This window comes from Cervus canadensis, chromosome 18, assembly GCF_019320065.1.
Source record: "Cervus canadensis isolate Bull #8, Minnesota chromosome 18, ASM1932006v1, whole genome shotgun sequence".
Classification (NCBI taxonomy): domain Eukaryota; kingdom Metazoa; phylum Chordata; class Mammalia; order Artiodactyla; family Cervidae; genus Cervus; species Cervus canadensis.
The window spans coordinates 53,445,233-53,460,948 of record NC_057403.1 but is presented as its reverse complement, the minus strand read 5'-3'; the positions used below and the strand labels follow the sequence as shown (position 1 = coordinate 53,460,948).

The window sequence follows — 15,716 nt, the reverse complement described above, 5'->3', positions numbered from 1 at the left end:
AGCAGATTTCTACTGCTGGCCGCTTGGGGCGCAGACCACCCCCACCCCACCCTGCTCCCCACCAACCTGGGGCTCCCAGGGAAGCCTGGCTCCTCACAGTACCAGCACTGCCCCCAGGAGCTAGTTAGAGACGCACAACAGCAGGCCCAGCCCAGACCTCCCCTAACAAAGGGCATCTGCCTTTGAGCCGGCTCCCTGCTGACAGCACCTTCATAAAGCACCAGGTCATCTCAGAGTCCCCTCACCAGCACCAGGGGGAGGAGCAAAGGAGGTGGGGAATGTATCCGCTAACTCCCATCCGTAGTGGGTGAGGGGTACCGCCAGACAGCCTTGAGAGAGCCCTCAGCCCAGCGGCTCCTGCAGCAGAGGAAGCCCTTGGGCGCTGGAGTGGAACTCCACCCTCGCACACACACGGGGCTCCGTCACGCCCAGGGATGTGGTTCCAGGTGGCCCGCTCCTACTGCCCGCCCCACACTCACCCCTCCAGACTCCTCAGGTCCCCTCGGCATTGTACCCATTCCCCAGATGAGCAAACAGAGGCCCAGGGAGGTGGGTGCCCTGCGTGATCATGACCCCCATTTATTGACTGTCTGCTCCATGCCAGGTACCATGTGGGCATTGTACGGAGATCATTTTCCCTAATGCACATGGGCTCGCCATGTGGGAGGTCCTGCTCTCCTCACTTCACAGGTGAAGACAAGATTCAGAGGGGTTGAACAGCTTTCTAAGGTCACACAGCACAGCACAGGGTCTGGCCGACACCCTCGCTGGCATCCACTCCCCCTATTCTTTCTCACACTCCTAAGAAGGAATACTGGGGGGCTGCAGTGGGGTGCCCCGCCCCCTGCTATCATACCCCCCAACCTCGCCCCTTCCTCATGAGCAGACAGAGCTAGCTTGAAGGCAGAGCCTTAGGAGCAGTGAGCATTGCACGGGGTTTCTTGTGGCCTGGGGGACAAGTGTCACCAAGAAGGGTCTCCCTCACTCAGCTGGGGTGCATGCTCTATGCTGGCTCTACCAGGAACGAGCCCTTCAGATTCAAGAGGCCCAGAGCCCAGGACTGGTGTGAGTGCCTTGGACCACAAGGCTTCTCTGCAGGAGACCAAGGGGACTCACCTTGGCCGTGCGAGAAAGCCAAACCGGCTCCCCAGGGCTGCGAAGCCTCTGGCCAGCCCTCCACCTGCTTTCCAGCTAGCAGTCCTCTTGCTGTTGCCATGGGCACGAAAAGCCTGGGGTGAAGTGCCCATTAGCCACGGCAGGTTACCGAGTGGGCTGGAGGCCTCCGAGCAGTACCCAGGAGATGGGGGGTGGGCTCCTCTGGCCTGCAGACTGAGCCAGCTCTCAGGGCGAGCACCCAGCCCTGAGACCCAGCGTCCCCTGGGTCCCAGAGGGAAAGGACTGGGGCAAAGTGTCCACATCACCTCCAGGGGGATATAAAGGGCGCTGAGCATCCAGGGAGAAAGGGACAATCAACAAGAAATACTGCTGAGTGGCAGCTCCGTGGGGATGGTAAGAATGCAGGGTCTGGGTTCAAGTTCTCACTCTCTGATGACCTTGGGCTCTAACTTTCTCACGACCCCCATCTGTATACTGGGGGTAACCACAGCGTCTACACCAGGAGACTAGACGGTTATTCCCAGCCCATCGCTCCCTCCATTTATCGACGTGTCTGTCCCTTCCTTGCCATATGACTGCCCAGCTCAGCCATGTGGGGTCTGTCTGTGTGGCTTGCTTGCTCCATGCATGGAAGCTGAGGACGCTCCTGCAGGGCCCGGCTTGTGTGTGAGCGTCTGCAGTGAGAACGCATTCTGGGCGCTACTGGCCACAGAATGAGGAGGGCCAGTCGAGGGGCCAAGACCACCCGAAAGCCCGTCACCAGCCAGACCAGCCCCTCGGTGATAAGCGATTCTCTTAAACCCACCTCCGTACTGAGTGTGCTCCATCTCCTGTGCCCGCCCAAGGAGCAGAGTCCACAGCTCGTTACACGGGATCTTTATTTACAATGCAAAAAAGAACTTACAAGTCACTTTCTGGACAGTTTTGATGCCTTTAAGACAACTTTTAAAAAACGGAGCCAGTCCTGGGCAAGAAGTCCTTTGTGTGTGCACCTCCAGGGCGCCTGTCTGCATGGCCCTGCGCACTGGGAGTCCGGTCTGGCCAGAAGGGAGCCTCTCCTGGACGGCACCCGTCACCAGGCCGGGGGTCGGCGAGAACGTTGAGGCGTCGGAGGTCCGGTCCACCCCACGGGGCCTCGGAGGTGTTGCTCTGGAACCTGGCGGGGCTGACGGCTCGCTCCTCTCCCCACGCCTCTGGTCCAGTGCTGGAACCGCTGCGTCCTCCCAGCCAGTGTCCTCAGCAGAGCGTCCCAGGGCTCCAGACACGCAGAGAGGGGGATGGCCAGAGCAGGAGCTGGGGCAGGCAAACCCCTGACCTGTGCCGCTGCCTCAGGCCTCAGGGTCAATGTCTCCATCCTCCGGGCACGACCCTGATTCGTCCAGCCAGACTAGGAGACAGAAGGTGGAGTCCACATCCAGATGGGCCCCCCACACACACCAGGCCCCTTTCCCCAGGAGATCCAGGGCCGGCGCCTCAGGGCACATTGCTTCATCATATCCCCCTAAGCTCTGTGCACGCAGGCCGGTGGCGTCAGCCGATTCGGAGAGAGAACTCCAGTGACGCAGGTCTCACAGGCTCTCCCCCTCTCCTCTGGCCACCAAAAGCCCCAAGCTCCCCCAGATGTCAGGCTGAGGCCCCTGGGATTGCACCCCCTACACACACACCCCATGGCTCAGCCACTTCTGAGCACCGGCCTGGAGATGCCTGCATGCCCAAGGCTTGGTGAATCAACATACCCACCCTCTAGTTCCAGGTGGGAGACTGAGGCCCCAAGAGGGGATGTGCGCCCCCGTTAGCAGGGTGGTCAGGGCAGGGCGGGGTTCTCGCCCATCCCTTGCTGTGGGGTATCTGGCAGCGCCGGGAGCCCGCAGCCCCGCTGGAAGTGCCGCCCAGGCCTGCCAGGCTGTCCCCCTGCCCTAAACGTCACTGGTGAGGAGAACGGCCACACGGGCACCGTGCAGGCTGTGGGCTCGGGCCCCTGACCTTCCTCGTCACCAACTCTCAGGGCCTCCGAGGCACGACCACGCTCTGTGACACGGGGGGCTGAGGCCTCGTTCCCACATCAGGGTTTTGTGACTCCAAGGGCTCCGCCCTCCCTCCTCCAGCTCCCTCTCTAAATGGGGAAAGGCAGAGGTCAGGCCTCACCTCTGCCATCAGACAGGACCCGAGGGGCCCCCTGTGCAGTCCCTCTGCACTGGGACCCCGTGGGCACTCAGGGCTCCGGGCCTGCACCCCACAGACCTTGAGGAGGAACCGTGAGTTTCCCCTGTGCTCACACCAGCCTTGGGAGGCAGGGAAGGCGGTCATGATCCCATCTTACAGATGAGGCCACTGAGGCTCCGAGAGGGAAGTGGGTGTCATGGCAGGGCCTGGGCCTCGGTCACCCACGGCAAGCTCTCTGGTTAGACACAGAGGCAGAAATCCAGCTCTTCTCTCACTTTGCTGTGTGCCCCTGGGGCAGTCGCTGTCCCTCTCTGGGCCTCAGTTTTCCCAACTATAAATTAGAGATAAGGGAGGTATTCACAGCCCAGAGGGCTGGAGAATTCAGTTAAGATTTGTGAAAAGCATTTAGCCCAGTGCCGGGCACCTGAGAAGGTGGCCATCATTACTGCGCCTGACCCAGTCTTACTGCCAGCGCGCGGTCTGGCCCCAGCCGGATGGGCTCTCCAGGTCAGTCCCCCTGGTGGGCAAGCGGACGCCCAGACTGAGAACTTCTGGAGAAGTCTACCTGAGTCCCCCCCAACTCTCTCTTGAGCCCCTCCTCAGCCTTTGTGCCTGTGTCCCCCGGGCGAGCCAGGCGCTCGCTGTGGCCCAAGACGGTAGCCCCTGAGAAGGCATCAAGTCGGGGTGTGCAGAGCACAAGCTCAGATCTCACGGCCTGGGTCTGAGCCCCAACTCTGACATATCAGCTGTACGGCGAGTGTGTCAACCTCTCGGAACCTCAGTTTACCCACCTGTAGAATGGGGATGATGAAAACTGGACTTAACTCAGAGTTACTATGAGGCCTCAAGGAAAAACCACCACCATCATCACTTATGATGACTGTTCACAACAGCAGCCTCTGCACCAAGCAACAGGTCTGACTCAATAAACCTGTTTATGAATAAACGACCTCCCCCCGACCAGCTCCAGTGGTACTCACAGAGGAATGGGGATTGCGGGGTGGGGGACAGTAGTTCGCACCCCTTCCTCTCACCGTCTCTCTGGGAACCACCCCATCCCCTCTCTGCTCCTTGCAGTGAGCTGTGTCTGGAAGGCCCAGAGATCAGCCCCAGCCTGGGTGGGAGGGGGAAGTTTCCAACCCTGTCTTGTCCACTGAACCGCAAGACGGAGCCCGTTTCTCAGCCGCAGGGGAAGGCACCTCTGTCTACCACCTTGGCAGGCCCACGCGGCCCCATCCGTGACTCACCCAGCTGCCGGCAGGGGCTGTGGAACTAATTATGTCAAACACCACAACTTGCTGAGGCTGGTGCCAGGGACACGGGCCCATGGTGGAGAGTGTGCAGACCCAAATGTAAGTTTTTAATAAAGCGCAGGAGCAGACCACCCACCCCGCCAGCCCAGAAGGACACCCCCCAGGCCCCCCCAGCCTGACAGCAGCGGTCTCACCTGCCCTCCGGGGATCCCTGGGCAGGGCCACGCCCGTGGGGGTCGGCGGCGTGATGATGATGTTGGGGACGTCCAGGTGCTTGTCGCTCAGCACGGGGGCCTCGTCGTGGCTGCCGCTGCTGCTGACACACATTTTTAAGCCTGAGGGCAGGCCGTGGGACACACACGTACACACACGACAGAGAGACACGGGTCAGTGGCCGCTGGGGACTGCCCGCCGCCCTTCTCCGTCGCCGTGGGTCCCCGTGACACGGGACCCAGGGGACCGCTCTGCGTGCCCACGTCAGGACCCGTCCGAGCTGGCGCCACTTGGCCAGGGTATGAGTTTTCTCTGCTTTGGTCACTCATGTTAACGTTGGGGGGTGTAGCACACAGTAGGTACTCAAGACACAACTCCAAGTGGAGGAAAGTCACAGGCTTGGCTTGCCTGCATGAGGCAGCGCCGCGCATGAAGTTACGTCCCCCACAGATTATCTTCTGAGAGAGTCAGTGCTGTTTCTTCCTTAAGCGTCGGGCTGAATTCACTGGAGTAACTGTCTGGGCCTGGAACTGTCTTTGTGCAAAAACTTTTGATTACAAATTGGGGTTCTTTTGTAAGAGGTGGGACTATTCAGATTTTGTTTCCTTTTGTCCCTTTGGGTAAGTTACATTTATCAACGCATCTCTTTCTTCTAAATTATTGCAATCCTTGTCTTCTTTCTCCCATAAACTCAGGCAATCCCGCCCAGTCTTCATGTCCAGCTGACATGAAAGTGCTCTCGCCAGATCCCAACCTCATTCTTCCTGTCTTGAGTCAAGGCCATCAACCCTGTGCCAATAACCAGGGCCTCAGCAGCAGTCCCCCTTACCCCCATCTCCTCGCCCTCCAACCCTCCGGCCAATTTAACCAACCACAGACACATCACTTTGCCAACAAAGTCTGTCTAGCCAAAGCTACGGTTTCTCCAGTAGTCCTGTATGGATGTGAGAGTTGGACCATAAAGAAGGCTGAGTGCCAAAGAATTGATGCTTTTGTGGTGCTGGAGAAGATTCTTGAGAACCCCTTGGACTGCAAGAAGATCAAACCAGTCAATTCTAAAGGAAATCAACCCTGAATATTCATTGGAAGGATTGATGCTGAAGCTGAAGCTCCAATATTTTGGCCATCTGATGCATAGGGCCGACTCATTGGAAAAGACTGATGCTGGAAGAGATTGAAGGCAAAGGATAAGAGGGCGACAGAGGATGAGATGGTTGGATGGCATCACCGACTCAATAGGCAAGAGTTTGAGCAACCTCTGGGAGACAGTGAAGGATAGGGAAGCCTGGCGTGCTGCAGTCCATGGCTGCAAAGAGTTGGACATGATTGAGTGACTGAACAACAAAAAGAGTCCATGGATCCACTCACCTCACATCTTCCTCCCCCTCCTCATGCTCCTAGCGAGCCTCTCCACCTTCTGCTGATCCCTTATCAGCCCACCCTCCAAACAGCAGCCAGAAACCGCAAAGCTGATCACACCCGAACACTCACTAGCTCTCAGCAACTAGCTACAAACAGCATTTCCCAAAGGGTGTTCCCTGGAACACTGCCTCCACAGACTCCCTCAGGAGGGAGGGCCCACGATCCAGTGAGTCTGGGATCCCCTCTACTCTATCCTTCTCGTGGAGACCCCATGCCTGTTGGAGCAGTAAAGGCTCTGAGAAGTCCTGCACTAAGGAAGCTGCTGTCACTGTGCTTTACCCCGGGGTTTCTGAACTTAAATAACCCTGGATTCTGTTTTTGGAGGGACACCTGTCAACATCTCACAAAACCATGAGTCATGAAATACCTTCTGGGAAAGATGGATCGTAAGTTAAAGTCAGCCTCCACAGTCTGCCCCAAGCTTGTTCTGAAGCCTGCCACCTGGACTTCCCTGGTAGCTCAGCTCATAAAGATTCCGCCTGCAATGTGGGAGACCTGGGTTCGATTCCTGGATTGGGGAGATCCCCTGGAGAAGGGAATGGCTACCCACTCCAGTATTCTGGCCTAGAGAATTCCATGGACTGTATAGTCCAGTTCACTTCAGTTGCTCAGTCATGTCTGACTCTTTCTGACCCCATGGACTGCAGCACACCAGGCTTCCCTGTCCATCACCAACTCCCGGAGCTTACTCAAACTCATGTCCATCGAGTCAGTGATGCCATCCAACCATCTCATCCCTCTATTGTCCCCTTCTCCTCCTATCTTCACTCTTTCCCAGCATCAAGGTCTTTTCCAATGAGTCAGTTCTTCGCATCAAGGGGCCAAAGTATTGGAGTTTTTAGCTTCAGCATCAGTCCTTCCAGTGAATATTCAGGACTGATTTCCTTTAGGATGGACTGGTTGGATCTCCTTGCAGTCCAAGGGACTCCCAAGAGTCTTCTCCAACACCACAGTTCAAAAGCATCAATTCTTCAGCGCTCAGCTTTCTTTATAGTCCCACTCTCACATACATACATGACTATTGGAGAAACCATAGCTTTGACTAGGTGGACCTTTGTTGGCAAAGCAATGTCTCTGTTTTTTAATATGCTGTCTAGGTTGGTCATAGCTGTAGAGTCCACGGCGTTGCAAAGAGCTGGACATGACTGAGTGACTTTCACTTTCACTTTCCCTGCCACCTGCCCACACTCCTTGAACTGCTCACCGTTCCCCAAACACCCTGGGCTCCCCAGCCCTTTTGCGCCTTCACACAGGCTGTTTGTTCCTCCTGCCTGAAGTCCTCTCTGTTGCTTTGGCAGGGTGGTGAGCTCCTACTGATCCTTCAAACCCCAGCATAACAGGCTCTTCTATGGGGAAGCTGTCCCAGGTATCTGACCCCCGCTCCTTCAGTCCTTTGGTGCCAATCTCGAAACGATCAGTCCTGTCTGCCTCTACCGTGAGCGTGTGAAGGACAGCCCCTACTTGCTGACTAGTGCTTCCTTAGAACCTAGCAGCCAGCCTGGGACAGAGCACATAAGGGTGCTTTCAATTTTAAATCAAAAACAACTTCAGGCACTGCTGAACCCAGTATTCAAATCTTTGTCTCCATGCCCTGCCCCAGACCTGACTGCGTTAGCTCAGGTATCCGAGCCCCCAGCCAACAGCAGGAGCTGAGCAGTGGGGTGGGCTTCCCTGACCCCCACCGGGACTGTGCCCCTTAATCACCCCTGTCCAGTCAGCGTGGCAGTTCTCAATGACGTCCCTGACAGGTGGAGTCCGACTCCCCTCCTCTCCAGTAAGGGATGGACCCTAGGGTGGATTCCAACGCAGAAACGAAGACAGAAGGGATGGTGTGTGATTTCCATGGCAAGGTCATGCAGGACACCGCTCTTGCCTGCTCTCGCTCTGGGGGAGCCAGCTGCCACGTGTGAGGATGCTCAAGAGGCCTGCGGGGGAGCCCAGCTGCGGGGCCAACGGCACAGGAGGAAGCCACCTAGGGCTGGGGTCCTCCAGCCCGGGCAAGCCTTCAGATGAGACCAAGGCTCAGCCTACAGCTTGACCACAACCTCTGAGAGCCTCTGTGACGCGACCTCTCAGCTAAACTGTCCCCAAATCTCCGACCCACAGAAACTGTGAGATAATAAATCCTTAAGCCACTAGGTTTGGGGGTCATTTGTTATGCAGCAGTAGATAACTAATACAGGAGTCAGCACAGGTTGCCTATCCTTGAAACTCCAATCCTGTTTCCTTCCTGGGGAGTCCCTGTGGGGCTCCCCAAATCTACCAGGCTGGTTAGTTTTGCAGAAAGGGGCCACGTCCCCTCCATCAGACGACGAACCCCTCGGGAGCACCCACCAAGGCTGCTGCCAACCTTCTTTAAAACCTTAGAGCTGTTTCTTCCTGCCATCTTATGCAGAAGCCCAGAATGTAAAACAGATACAAAGAAGCCACTTAGAGGAAGCCCTCCTGTTATCACTGCAGCAGTTGGCATTTAGGGATCATCTGCCACATGCCAGACACTTCCTCCTACAGTCCTCAAGGCCACACTGGGAGGGGTGAGCTCGGATGTGAGACTGAGGACCACAGATGGTAAGAGCTTGCACAGTGATGAACAGCTAGTGGGTGGCAGGGGCAGGATCTGAACCCAGACCTGAGTCAGTCTGATTCCAAAAGCTGCTGCTCCTTGTAACTATGATCTTGTAACAGAGCCAGGAAAACTATCTGAAAAGGACCTGACTGTAAATATGTTTTACTTTGGGGGCGACAAAGTCTCTGTTGCAACTTCTCAGGTTTACCATTGAATACAAGTGCAGCCTCAGACAATATGTAAATGAGTGGGTGGGGCTGTGTGCCAAAACACTTTTATTTAGAAAAACACGAAGGGCAGTCAGCTTTGGTCCAAGGGCTGTGGTTTGCCTCTGTCAGCTCTGTAATATCCAGGAGTTGGGAAGTTTGGATCAGGGACATGCCTGACATCCTAACAGGCAACAACAGAACCTCAAAAGCCCGAGGCTCATTAATGCCAAAACCCAAACCCAAATCCCAAATCTGGCTGCTGCTGGGAAGTGACAGGTGGTAGGCGTGAGAAAATGAACAGAATGAATGAATTCCTCGGAAGCCCTTGCCCAGTTAGCCGGGGCCAAGGGGGTGCTGGTCCCTGCTAGCTTCCTCCAGAATCATCCCCAAAGGGCGTCTCAGGGAGCATGGCCACAAAATCAGCTCTGATTACTGCTGTCTGTAACTGAAGGCAGCCTCCCTGCTCAGTCTCCAAGGCCCCTTCCTCAGTGAGTATTCCAAAGTTCTAAAAGAAAATGCTAATGGATGAAAGCCACACTCCTCCCAGGGCCCACATCTGCATTTGAACATGTTCTGGGAGCATGGTGACAAAGCCCACATTCTTAATCAGGAAGCATCGGGTCACTCTTGGTGGGCCCTGGAGAGTTGCTGGAGGCAGAGAGAAGGGAGGGGAGGAGGGGGAGGGAGGAGGGAGGGGAGGAGGGGAAAGGAGGAGGGAAGGGGAGGAGTGAGGAGAGGAGGGAGGAAGAAGAAAGGCAAACTGGATGAGAGTGGAGAGAGGATGGAGGAGAGGAGGAGGGTGGTAGGAGAGAGAGAGGAGGAGGGAGGAGGGAGGGAAAAGTGAGAGGAAGGAGGAGGCGGTGGGAGAGGAGGGCAAGGAAGGAGGGGGCCAGGACTCCAGCCCCTCTCAGCCCTCTGGGCCGCCCAGAGCATGAGTGGCTGAGCTCTCGGGAGCAGCTCTGGGGAGATAAAGCCGACTTTGGGGATTAAACACAAATGCCAGCCCTGCCCCAGACAAGCAGCTCATTTGTGCTAAAGCCAGAATGGTTATTTGTTAATTACGTGCCCGTCTCGGGTCATTAAGAGCCCATTTCCTGAGGGGAAGGGCCTGGCTGGGATTCCAGGGGGCCAGGCCCCCGGAGGGAAGAGGCAGAGGGAATCCCAGGGCCCCAGAGCCATCCGATATTTCGACTTGGGGGTGTGACAGGGAGCATGCGCAGGAAGCCTTCCTGGCTGGTGGCTGTCACACACCTTGACCCGGCCCTGCTCTGGGGCACATGCTTTCCCAGGACGTGAGACAAACTGGACACGGAGCAAGCCAGGTCATACCTCCCTGGCCTGGCGGCAGCTGCCTGCCCCCCACAGGAGAAACGCAGGGGCTTTGTGAGTGAGCTCTGAAACCTGGTTCTGCCCTTGCCCCTGACCCGCTCCTGGGCAGCGGTTTTCCATCTTGGCTTCCTAAGCCACCGGGGTAGTTTAACAATTCACCCAAGTCAGGAGGACCACCAGAACTTTAAAAAGTTCCTGTGTGAGTCTGACAGCTGGGTAGGGCCCCCCGGAGCCAGGGTGCCTGGGAACACACAGTTATTCTCTCCAAGTCTAGAATCCAGGGCTGGAAAAATGGAACTATGCTACCCATCTTGTAGGTACAGAAGGCTGAGCATAGGGCATTTGGCTGCCCAGCACAGGAGAAGTGGCCTGGGACAAACATTGCGGGAGGGGCACGCTGCTGCTGCCTCCCCTGAAACCTTGATTAAGTGTTCCCCATGCTAGGCTCTGGGCCGAGTCCACATTAATCCTCACACCATACCTCATGGATGCCAGGGCCATGGCCATTCTCCAGCGAGAAAACCAAGGCTCGGAGAAGGGAGGTGGCATGTCTGAGGACATGCAGAGGCCAGGTGGCTCCAGACCTGAGCACCCACCTCACTCATTCTGCCATCAGCTACCACTTCTCATCCTTCAGACGCCCTGAGCCAGGCCTATCCTCTGTTTAGGATGCCCCAGGCACGGGGGACATGGCACTGTTCCTGGTGCCCAGGCCACCCAGAGGCCACAGAACGACCAGGCAGGATCCAAGGGCAGGTGCGGCCCCAACGCAGGTATCGTGGCTTAAGGGCGCCCTCTGCTGGTTCTTTTTTAAATGGCGCTTGATCAGCACCCTAAGAGACCGCTCCCAGACCCTGCCTGGGCCCACATCCGTGGGACCAGATCCACGCTTCCCCAAGGTACTGTCTCACAGTGGCCCTGCTGGACGCACAGTGCAGTCGGAGGCCAGAACGTACAGCTGGGCTTCAACCCACCTGGCGGAGGCTCTACCTGCAGAAACGAGGGTACTTCACAGTCCCCACCTCCAGGGGGCGCTGAGAGGATGAAGAGCCACACCGAAGCCCCCTCCCTCGAGCCAAGCGGTCTGAGGGTAAGGTGCACGCGGAAGGTGAGGAAACCACAGAGCCAGCTTTGCAGAGCACACTCAATAAGCAGAAGGAGGTACTAACAGCATGAGATTCTAACCTTTGCACTTATTCACCGATTCAGCCAGTGCTGAGCTCCCCTCACCCTGAGTGCAGGCCAAGGCCCTGGTCTGTCTCTGCAGTCACACAGCTGTTTGAGGAGTGACTCTGACAAGATGGTCTTAGTTCTAGGGGAACACTCAAACAAGACCCTTTTTCCTATTGGGCTGGCAGGGCCCCAGGCTCTGGAAGGAGGAGAAACCGAGTCTGACTCTAGGTCCTGCTTCCCGCTGTGAGTCCGACAGGCTCACCCGCAGAGGGAGGGGATATGTCTCTCCCCCGCAGCTCAGCGATAACCCCCTCCAGCTCAGTCCACAGAGCTATTGTGCACCTACTGTGTGCTGGGCATCGTTCCAGGCCCTGGAGATGTGGCAGAAAACAAGTCTCATCAGATGTTTCTCTGCTCCTCTCCCCACCTCCACTGTCTTCCTCTTCCTCCACCTCTTGCTCTAGCCCCTGGCAGCAAACTGGGACCCCAGAGATTTCATAGAAGGCTGGAAAAAATAATAGGGAGCGTCCCCTCTGATTCAGAGCATTGTTGGGAGGGGCCCAGGCGGCTGAGCTGTGATGACGGTGTTCACAGGAGGCTGGGGGCTGTGTGAGCACTTTGCAGGGATTCATGATTCGGTCCTCCTGATGAAGCCCATCTTCCAGATGGACACACTGAGGCATAGAGAAGTCATAGGGGACTTGATGCAGAGCTTGTCCTCCTGGAGGCTGGGAAGCAGAGTTCACCTTGGCAGAGTCTGGGTCAGTGATGGGAGGAGGAAAGAACAAATGACGGGGTGGAGGGGGCAGCAGGATTGGAAGAGACGGTGGGAATCGGAAAAGGCTCCCCCAAGGTGGCCACAGAGATGGTGGGGAGGGCTTGTGGGTCAGCGGCAGCTCATGCAAAGGCCCTGGGGCCGGGCAGAGGCTGGGGCTGGCACTAATTCCTCAGACATGACCAGGCGTCTGGATTTAGTGCCGATCTTTCAAAAAACAAATGGACAAATGCTTCTGAGGGTTCCAGATGCACTTAATCTTTTTTTTTTTATAATTCCAATTAAGGGGAAAGCCTTGCATTATTACAAATGAGGCCAGGGCAGGCGGGCGGGGTTTTACCTTTTCTCGGCAGCTCAGGCCCAGTGGAGATGGCAGTGGATGCTTTAAATCTCTTTTTAATTAAGGAAAAAGCCCCAGCTTGCGTCAGGGATGAGCTGCTGGAGAGAGAACTTGGGAGGAGGAGCCAGAGAGAAAGGCACCGCAAAGTGGGGAGTGTTCGCCTCCCGGGGCTGTGCTTAGTCGCTCAGTCATGTCTCTTTGTGACCCCATGGACTGTAGCCCACCAGGGTCCTCTGTCCATGGGGATTCTCCAGGCAAGAATACTGGAGTGGGTTGCCATTTCCTTCTCCAGATCTTCCCAGCCCAGGGATCGAATCTGCATCTCCTGCATTGCAGGCAGATTCTTTACTGCTGGGCCACCAGGGAAGCCCTTCTTGGTCTACTGGCCTCTAAAATGGACTCGAGAGTAGGCCTGCCCTCAGAGCATGACAGAGACCTGAGGTCAAAGAAAATCTGCAAAGCCCTCAATGCCTGCATGGGCTGTGGCTGGTATGTGATGAGTGCGGCTCGGGGTCCCCACCCTCAGCACTGCTGGCGTCCAGGGCCTGGTTACTCTGCGGTGGGGCCGGCCTGAGCACTGGACGGGGTGGAGCAGCACCCTGGCCCCTAGATGCTGTAGCTCCAGCATTTGTGACAACCAAGGGTGTCTTCAGACACTGCCAAGTGTCCCCTGGGGGTAGGGTTGCCAGATAAGATTCAGGACAAACCAGTTTTTCAGAGTTACGGCCCATGCTATACGATGGATATACTTATACTAGACAACTAGTCCTTGTTTATTTGAAATTCATCCCACATTTTTTTTTTTGTTTTTTCTTCCTAAATGTGGCAAATAGATGGGCAAACAGTGGAAACAGTGGCTGACTTTATTTTTCTGGGCTTCAAAATCACTGCAGATGGTGATTGCAGCCATGAAATTAAAAGATGCTTACTCCTTGGAAGGAAAGTTATGACCAACCTAGACAGCATATTAAAAAGTAGAGACATTGCTTTGTCAACAAAGGTCCATCTAGTCAAGGTTATGGTTTTTCCAGTAGTCATGTATGGATGTGAGAGTTGGACTATAAAGAAAGCTGAGTGCTGAAGAATTGATGCTTTTGAACTGTGGTGTTGGAGAAGACTCTTGGGAGTCCCTTGGACTGCAAGGAGATCCAACCAGTCCATCCTAAAGGAGATCAGTCCTGGGTGTTCATTGGAAGGACTGATGTTGAAGCTGAGACTCCAATATTTTAGCCACCTGATGTGAAGAGCTGACTCATTGGGAAAGACCCTGATGCTGAGAAAGATTGAGGGCAGGAGAAGGGGATGACAGAGGATAAGATGGTTGGATGGCATCACCAACTCAATGGACATGGGTTTGAGTGGACTCTGGGAGTTGGTGATGGACAGGGAGGCCTGGCGTGCTGACGTTCATGGGGTCGCAAAGAGTCGGACACGACTGAGTGACTGAACTGAACTGACCCAGAGCTGAGAACCACGGTCAGCACCGTTGCTGCCTGAGACAATATCTGGGCATTTCAGACAGAGCAACTCGAGGGTGGCTGGTTTCCTTTGTCTCGAGTGGCCCCGCTGCACATCTGTGTGGCCGGAGCCTTGGGAAGGGGCTTACGGATGGTCTGAGCCAGAGGGACTGGCCTCCCAGTCTGCCCTTCACCAGCTGTGTGGGCAAGGCTTCTTAACCTCCCTGAGCCTGCGTTTCCTTGGCTGCAAAGATACTATATGTGGTCGGCCCCTTGCTGAAATAAACATTCGAACTTGCGCTCTAGATGCTAACCCATAACCTGTACGGTGCTCGTAAGGACACATGAGGTTAGGCGGGAGGTGTCTGGGGTAGCCTGGCCAACAGCAGGTGCTCAACGGGCCATACTGTTACTGCTGCTATGAATAGCCATCACTGCTATTAATAGAATATTGCGGTTGTTACTGTGCAATTAGGCAAGGAAATTCCAGTTAGTCTCAGAGAAGGAGGTGACTGGTGTTACTCAGGGAAAACTGGGGAGCACCTGGGGAAGCCTGGGTTCTGAGGACAAGGAGGTGTCCCCCAGCTGTGGGCAGCTGAGGCCCGAGATGGGTGCAGACGGGCAGCCTGACAGCAGAGCCCACGGAAGACTGGGAGGCTGCCTCCGAGCGGGTGGCTGAGAGAGCAGTGAGAGCAGGCTGGCTTTTACTAAGTTAATCCTTTTGCACACTTTACATTCTGTACCATGCAGGTGTTTTACATATCCCCCAAATAAAACAATTAAAAGAGAAATAAAACAATTTCTGAGGAGGGGTTGATACAGATTTAGGAGGTGGAACGGGGAAAGGGCAGGGGGTGAGGCATTCCTGCTGCAGGAGAGGTCTGATCAAGGTGATGAGGTGAGACAGTAAAAGGACAGTGAGGGGGCCGGGGGAGGATTAGGAGTGTAGGCCTGGAGTGGTAAGAAGGGGGATGGGAACACCATGAGGAACGTTCCTTTGTCCTTGAGCCACTCAGGGGCACGGCCCAGTGTGTGGTCACAGGGGCCAGGAGCCAACCTCACAGCGTCCAGGGGATGGGGTCGAGCTGGTGTCCCCAGGTCAGGGACACGGGCTCCTGGGAGAGACTCAGGTCTGTCCGAGTCCTTCTGTCACCTCACTCTCCTGCCACCCAGCTCTCTTTCACCTCTTCACCTGGAGACAGCCATGATTACTGTCTTCTTCCAGAATATTCTATGTATCTGCAGATCATATGTAGATCACATGATCAGTGGCATATTCCTTCATGGCAACCCACTCCAGCATTCTTGCCTGGAGAACTCCATGGACACAGGACCCTGCCAGGTGACAGTCTATGGGGTCACAAAAGTCGGACACGACTGAGCGACTAAGCCACACACAGGTGGTGGCACTGGACCCACTGTTTCACACCCTGTTCTTTTCACTTCATGGCCCGGGTTGGACAAGGCTCCCTAGCCATTCAGACAGACCTGCAAGTCCTCCTTCCCAGCTGCAGAGCGCTCCCCCTCACAGCTCACTCTTCTGACCCATCGGGGGTAGCCCCTGGCCGGGCCATCAGGGCATGTCTAGAGGAGCAGAGGCTGGCGGTGGCCAGTGGCTGTGACTGGTGTCCTCAGCGCCTGGCCCACAGCACCTGGTCTGAGCCTTCAGCCCCAGTACAGATGCTGGGCTGTGCAGCCCA

The 15,716-nt window shown here is 55.9% G+C and overlaps 1 protein-coding gene across 2 annotated transcripts in view; it reads right to left on the bottom strand.

Moving 5' to 3' along the window:
* Positions 1-1,975: 1,975 nt before the first annotated feature.
* C18H16orf74 (chromosome 18 C16orf74 homolog) overlaps positions 1,976-15,716 on the bottom strand; it is a 29,906-nt gene continuing 16,165 nt past the window's right edge. For both annotated transcript variants that reach the window (XM_043437580.1, XM_043437579.1), the window contains 2 exons: positions 4,727-4,867; positions 1,976-2,503 (listed from right to left, as the gene is read on the bottom strand). In XM_043437580.1, coding sequence (XP_043293515.1) covers positions 2,445-2,503; positions 4,727-4,867 — 200 coding nt within the window. In that variant the 3' untranslated portion in view covers positions 1,976-2,444. The remainder of the gene's footprint in view (positions 2,504-4,726; positions 4,868-15,716) is intronic.